The 7,876-nt window shown below is 35.7% G+C and overlaps 1 protein-coding gene across 1 annotated transcript in view; it reads right to left on the bottom strand.

Moving 5' to 3' along the window:
- Positions 1–3,303: 3,303 nt before the first annotated feature.
- The window catches only part of LOC105437599, a 37,919-nt gene continuing 33,346 nt past the window's right edge, over positions 3,304–7,876 (bottom strand). Inside the window, exons 3-4 of the mRNA XM_011664656.2 lie at positions 5,630–5,642; positions 3,304–4,548 (exon numbers count right to left, since the gene is read on the bottom strand). Of these exons, the coding sequence (XP_011662958.1) occupies positions 4,503–4,548; positions 5,630–5,642 (59 nt within the window). The 3' untranslated portion in view covers positions 3,304–4,502. The remainder of the gene's footprint in view (positions 4,549–5,629; positions 5,643–7,876) is intronic.

Raw genomic sequence — 7,876 nt, 5'->3', positions numbered from 1 at the left:
GAGCTTGATTCAAACAAGGATTAAGAGTAAAGAACGGTACAACGAATCGTCATCTTTATCTAATACTTTAATGAAACGTCAAAAGAAACCGAATTTAGACAAGGATTAAGAGTCGAGAACGTTACAATGAATCGTCTTCTTTCCCTAATAATTTAATGAAACAAAGCTTCCTCGCTTCGCTCGGGACGGGGGAACCCCCTCCCTGCACCAACCCCCTAGGGAGCGCGTTTCGCGCACTCTGTAAGTGATTAGCACGCTCCCCCTAAAATAAAATCCTTGCTACGCGCTTGAAAGGTTAATAACCCAGGTAGCAAGCCCATGTATGACCCACATGGGTCCCATATTCTCTAAAAAGTTATCTTTATTGAGGGAGACTTGAAAAAGTTAATTAGGCATGGGGTGCAACCTGCCACACGCTTCTACCTCTCGGTTGCTTTTATCCATTGCCGAAAATATTTTGGCACCTATCATCCCCCCAACCAAGGATACAAATCGAGGATACAAATCACCGTTGGGCATTAGCAAGCAAAGCCTTTCATTTCTTTTCGAGTCATTTAGCATTGATGTGTAATCTTAGCTAAATATTGCATAATTATGCAAGCTTGTTAATCGAGAGAGGGGGAATGGAGAGAAAGGGTGGAATAATAGAGAGAGAGGAGGGGGAGAAAAAGAATGAGAGAGGGAAAGAGGAGGAGGAGAGAGACAGAGACAGAGACAGATAGAAAGATATTGAGAGAGAGAGAGAGAAAAAAAAATAGGGGAGAAGATATCATAACGTGGGGTTGTTTAGAGAGAGAGAGAGAGAGAGAGAGAGAGAGAGAGGGAGAGAGAGATAGAGAAAGAGAGATAGAGATATAGAGAGAGGCAGAGAGAGATATAGAGAGGCAGAGAGAGAGAGGGCGAGAAAGAAAGAGAGCGAGAGATAAATTGAGATTGCGCGCGTATATTTGAGCAAGCAAAGCATTTCATTTCGTTTCATGTCAGGTAGTATTAACGTGTAATATTTTGTTAAATATTGAAAAAATCCATGTTTGTTTAACCTATATATCATATCAAATCTCCAAAGCAAAGATATGAAATAGTGGCGACCATATTTTGTAGAGATTTAATCGGCACGTTTGAACCTCCACTTATTTGATTTAGAGTAGTATTAGAAGTAATAGTATATATAGTATATTTAGAACAGTATGGGCGTCATCTTTACCTTGGACTGCTCTTCCCTCCTCCACCCACCCGCATATCAAAATAAAGAAATTATTTATTGTTATACCAGGGCAAGCAAGCATTATTGCAAGTGGAATGATTATATTAGATTCAATTGTTTTGATATGAGCAATTTGATTATTAATGACTTTCAAACAACATTATGACTGATTGATAAAGTTGCTTTTTCCCTTAGGCATACTTTTCTCGGTAAGAAAATTGGTCAGGACGGGGGCAAAGTATACCTTAGCCCCTTCAAATTCACAATCATTCTGCCCCCCCCCCTCTCTCTCTCTCTGCCCCCCTCTCTCTCTCTCTCTCTCTCTCTCTCTCTCCTATTTCTGTATTTACCATCTCGTTCTGCTTCTTATCTTTTTTTTTAATCTCTCTTCTTTAGTTTTGTCATTTTTTATATCTTTTTTCACTTCTTCCTCTAGCTTCACTCTCCGTATGTCTTCTCATTAAAAGCTGGTCTTCAACGAGTTTCTTAGATTTGTTTTGAGCATTTTTCTTAAAACTCATATCAAACTTAATTTGTCAGTGTTTAAAGGATTCTTAACATAACACTTTTATTATTTTTTATTTCCACTTTTTGACAATCCTAGGCCACAAAATATTTTTGTACCATTGATCAATGCATACAGAGCCAGAACACATTATTCGGGTATCAAGATTTTAAGTTCCAGAGTGGTTCTCCAGCACAGACTCCGGCGACATATTCATCCTAGCTTTATTTTGTCAATATCAAAGATACAACAGGATTAAGATGAGAGTTACATTTGGATTAGGAGGTTAATTGTTAGAGTTAGGGTTATATGGGTCCTTTCTTTTATTTAATAATTCGGTTAGTGAAAGATTTTGATCGCGGGGCAATCATTGCCAGACTATGTTTTGTGCGACCTCCAGTGCACCTAATGGTACGGCGAGTCTTGGTACTTGGTAGGATTCCTCCAAAAGACGCCGTAAAGGTGTTTAAACTGGAGGTGTGTCGTCATGTGCGGCCACCAACTTAAGGTGCTGGTTTTAAGTTGGTTTTAAGCGCAGATTTCAAAGTATTTAAGGAAGGTTGGGCTACAATTGAGGGAGAAAGACTGTTCCAGTCCTGAGTTTGTAATGATACCGGGCATTGGCATTGGGTATCTTTGCCTCAGATTCTTAAATAAAATCCTGGATTTAGCTCAAGTTGAAATCATAATTATAAACCTTTAGGTCAGTCAGGAATCTCATGACTTTTACAAGCCGATCGCCTGTCTGATTTTCACAATATTTATGATTGGAATTAGAAATTTCAAAAACCGTTTTCCCAACGGTTTTTATAACACTAGTTTGGGGGAAACGAGTATGGTAAAACTGGCCACTCAAAGTTTTTACTTTTTTGAAGCAGTTCATGAACATTTTGAAGCGCAATTTTTAAGGCTTCAATATTACACCATTATCACAGACACTGATAACAAGTATATGGGCCACGCATCTCTGATTTTTAAATCAGATGTGATCCGCTTGCATGGTATTGTGATGGTCTGAATTCTGACGTTATTTTCAAATACACATACACATTTTGTGGCCTTGATTTGTCTAAAAGTTGAAATAAAAACTTGCTCCAAGTTGATCTTCAACTCAGATATTATATCAATGTGCAAACCTGTAAATCTTTTACCAGATCAAACTTTTGAGTTATTTGCAATCAAAATAGTAAATCATTTATCATTTTAATATTCATTTGCCATGTTCTGCTATTTGCTGGCTCCTAATTTATGATGCAATAATTATATGAAACTTTCTCAATCTTGATCATAATTAAATAAAGCGCATAGGCAGATCGTCTAATCTTATTTCATATCATTTATTGTATCACTTTAATATTCACATTCATTATATAACAACAGCTGACAGAAATGATATATCAAATAAAATAATTTTAATCCTTCAAATAATCATGATAAATAATTAGCATTTGTGTTCATATCATACAATAAATTGCTCGTTTACTGGTCTGAATGCCTAGAAAATAATCATCTTTATTTTATTTGGTTTAAAAATGATATCAAGTGTAAAGTGTAACGGTACGCTAATCTGCAAAGTGGCGATTTCTGTTCTAAGTACACGCCCTCAATCCATCTATTTCAAATGCATTGCATTGTCACAAATGTTCTATCTGTACTTCGGCAGACGTTCAAACAGAAATATTCCAATTTCAAGTTTCTACATTCCGCTTGATGGATGAACAATAAATGCAATTCTGGATTTATGCAGAGTTTCATAATTCCTTATAAAGCACCATTCATATCTGAACCTTGCATAAAGCTCCGTGCTAGTTGTGTTTTTTTCTCTTCTTTTATTATTTACATACATACTTCACACGCCCTTAACCTCTGCTAGTATATTTGGTGGTTTACAAGTACATTTCTCCAATATTACAAGGTATGATAATAGGCAATCTTAAATATTGAAAACTAAAATGAAATACTATAGCACAATTAAACACACGTAACAAAATGCCTTTAAACATATGCCCAACGTTAATAGCTTAGAAAAAATATATATGTTTTTGCCATTCTAGTCTTTATTTTGCTCTACATTAACAACATCAAATATACTTCCTAATGTTAAAACTAATGCCGGGCATTGCCCCTATTTAGGGAGACAATGATGATCTACAGAAAGATAAAAGAAGGTGTTCATACCAACAAAGTGACGAATTTGTTTATACATGCATACATCCTAAAATGTAAGCTAGAAAGTGATCACTGAACAACAAAACATGCCTTAAGCCTCAGAACAATAATATTGGATTCGAATTGATTAACTGATCTGTCCCTAAATAGATTCCAGTATATTATCTAGACACGAGGAATAAGGTATGCAAAATCAGGAATATACATGAAAAAAGATGAAATTTTGCTCTACTTTCTTTAGTCTGTCTACTGTAGATCCTTTGAAGGCTCTACCAGACCTAAATTCTGGTGCGTCGTTAGGGAATTTTAATTGGGGGGGGGGGGTGGTCTGCACTCTTCATCATTGGTGCAGAAACTATACATAATATATACGGACATAAAAGCAACTAAGCGGTATTCTCTATCTAAATGTAGCGCTAAAATGTTTTTAATTTTTTTGTTAATGTTAATGTTTTGGAATTACGGCAAGGGTCATAATAATTCGGAGCTACGAATAAGGTGACTGTTGTTACACAGCTTAAAGGAAGATGAAGGATTGGATCTTGAATCGGGTTCTACTCTAATCTAAAACTATAACAGCTCATCCTATCTGATGTCCCATCTGATGTTGAGAAAAGACTGATGCTATTCCTCCACACTGCTTCTGCCAAGCACCGATGTGTGATGTTTCCTAAGATATATAATGGTATATAAGGAAAAAAAAGATTAAGTTAAAAAATATTAAATTATAAAACGTTATCTTCCTGCACTTCACAACACAACAGTATAGCAATAGTCTGAATACAAAATAAATGATAAACTACCTAAAAAATGACGGTCGTAAGTTTTAATTAAAAAAAATTAACCCTTTACAATTCAGTTGTCTGCTCATGCGCATAATAAGGCATTAACATAGTTACATGAATAAGTAAAAAGGTCCGAAGCAAGATAAAGAATATTAAAAAGGGGAACAATGACACGCTATCAATACCAAATACATGTATTGTTCTCATGATGATGTTGCCAAATCAACTTTTGTTTTTTTCGTCGTTGAACTAAAAAAAGAAAAGTAAATCATTTACATTGACAAAAAATTTGAAAGAATAACATGCGCATTCATTCAGAATTAACAGGGACTGTTTGGGGCTTAAATTATGCGTAAACATTGTGATGGCTGTCATTTTTACCAACCGGCCCTCGTGCCGAATTCACCATTACTACCCCCCCCCCTTCCCCTCCCCTCACCTCCCCTCCCCAGGATGAATGAGGATATTCAATGTGATTCTTCCTCATCATTCGGATAATAATCAGTGCAATTCGTTACGGTAAAATTAATATTCATTAAACTTGATAAACTACACTTCAGCCCATACCGCCTTGTATATCTCCAGTTTGCTTATTTTATTGGTTTCCTTTCTCATTTTGCGTTTGCTCCTTCTCCTCATTCTTCTATTTTCTTTCTCCAATTATTTTCCTCTTTTTTCTTTTTCCTATTTCTCCATTCTTCATCTTCTTTTTCTCCTTTTCTTTCTCCTACTTCTCATTTTTTTGTAGAAACCACACTCTTTTGTTATCCTTTCATTTCTAATATTTTCCTTCGTCTAACTACCTTTTAACATTTTGTTAAATTAAACCACTATCTCCTCCTGCCTACGCGGTCCATGAGATTCTGATTGTGACGAAGTTTCTGTCGGCTTCTTGAGTCAGCTAATTGGTTTATGTGATTACGTATCGCATCCATAGAGACTAGACGAAGACCAACATTTACTTGCCTCTTGTCCATTTCTGAATATATTGGAAGAATAGAAAGGGCAAGAAATAGACAAGATGGGTTTGAGAACAGGTGGAAATAGAATATTACAGAGAAAGATAAACAGAGAGAATGAGAGAGAGAGAGAGAGAGAGGGGGGGGAGGGGGGGGGGGGTCGGAAAACGGACGAGAAGAAGAAAAGAGAAGAGAAGAGAGAGGGGAGAAGGGGGATGAAGGGAGGGAGAAAGAGAGAGAGAGAGAGAGAGAGAGAGAGAGAGAGTTGAATTGAAATATTAATGGTGTAAAACAAAACTTGAATACACATGGCAGCAGCCCAAGGGCTGCATTACATGGAATTTACAAAGTAAAAAACACAATGTAATACACATTACAATATACATTCTGGTTATTCGAATTCGTACAGATAAGAAAAAAAGAAGGGGGAAGAGGGAAAATAGAGTATAGAGGCATATGAAATACAATGATGCATAGGAACATAATAGTGAATATCATGTTTGTAAAATTGATAATTATCTTTTCAGGTATTATGCATTCATAATGAAATAATTGTAATGAATTAAAAGTAGGGAAGATTAGGAGATGATCAGATATATAATTATATAGAAAGTTGGGAGAAAGAGAACAAAGACAGACATAATATAGGGAGTACAATGTTATTGGAAATATCACAAGATATCTGATTAACACTGTGAGAACAAACTAACAGATAAATGACATTGTTTTAAAAGCCTCTAATGTACAGTTTGACAGATCAGGACAGTGAAGGGCATATGAATACACATAATTAGAGAAAGGGAGAGAAAGAGGAGAGAGAGAGAGAGAGAGAGAGAAAGCGAGAGGAGAGAGCAGAGAGAAAGGGAGAGAACCGAATAATAAAAAAAAAAAGCAGTAAAGAGGAAGACAAATCTATAAAAAAAAAAAAAAAGGGTTTGGTTTTTGCTGCAGAATAATCAGGTTAAATAATTTTCTCAAAATCCATAATAAACATTTAAATGTTAAAAGATTAAAATCTCTATAGGATGACTCATGAATTAGCCAGCCTGACATGTCTCCACGTGTGGGCCTTGATGATATAGATCCCAACATAATCCAAGACCCTTCAATAACAAATATATAAATATTCTTTTCGCCTCTTAGCTGATCATTTCGCTTTCTCTGTCAAACAAAATCAGCTCAAAAAGTACGTTTATTTATTTGTTTGTGTCTCTTGCAAAATGATGCCACTTCTAATATCCAGAAAAAAGTACATACAATTTTCTCTGGAAATTAGATATTTGAATACATATATTTCAAATGCTGAACATTATCATGGTTACAGCAAAGTGATTATAATTGCATAAATTCAAGATATATTTCATTCGACTGTTTCCCTACTTCCGTTTCAAATTGACAGACACACGCAAAATGGGAAGATAGTTCATATTCATCCTTGCAGGAATAGCCGTATGTCCTAAGAAGTACTTATCCAGGGATAACCGTCCGGAGTGATAGTCGGCTAGGATCGAGGGACGGGGACGATAAACCTCTGTGGTTTGTTATTACCCCCTCTGCAGGTTCATCTTTTGTTTCAATGTTTTTATATTTGATTGTAATTTATATTGTCTCTTATGAATCTGTGGAAATAAATGAAATTGAAAATATTTTGGTTGTTCTGTGGTCGTGCTGATAGGAGAGTCTAATTAAGGGTTAGCACATGTAAAGCAATAAAAGCCCATTAATTTTCATTTTAACTGAGCGGATATTAAAGAGGGTGCCCATAACGATATGACGTGAGACCCTCTAACGATTTGACGTTTCTACTAATTTTAAATATCTTACATTATACCTTGAATTACATTAGTTCATGCAACCACGAACTATATTACACACAACTACACCCATGTAAATGTTTGGTGTTATTTTCTACCTGCCTGTTAATGCCTTCCGTTATGAGGCTGTATAAGAGCACTCTTCGGATTTTAATCTGATATTGACTTTCTTTCGTATGTCGGACATTTCTTTCCGAATCTCACGCTAATCAAGCAGTACTTAATTTCCCTGTATGCGAATATGAAGTGGTTTGACCGAGTTCAAGGCTCTATAGGTACACAGATCATGACTCTTGTTTATGTTTCCTTCAGTAATATAATAATTATTATATCCCTCTCTTTAGTATGTTGAATAAATCTAGTCATGAACATGTAATTGGTCGAGATTTGAGTCGTGATTTTAGCCAAGCTCGCCTAACGGTCAATAGTTAATGAGAAAG

The sequence above is a fragment of the Strongylocentrotus purpuratus genome, unplaced genomic scaffold (genome assembly GCF_000002235.5).
Source record: "Strongylocentrotus purpuratus isolate Spur 01 unplaced genomic scaffold, Spur_5.0 spur5_scaffold_7, whole genome shotgun sequence".
Taxonomy (NCBI): Eukaryota; Metazoa; Echinodermata; class Echinoidea; order Camarodonta; family Strongylocentrotidae; genus Strongylocentrotus; species Strongylocentrotus purpuratus.
Note: the sequence above shows the minus strand (reverse complement) of the source record. Positions and strands in the feature narration are given on the sequence as shown.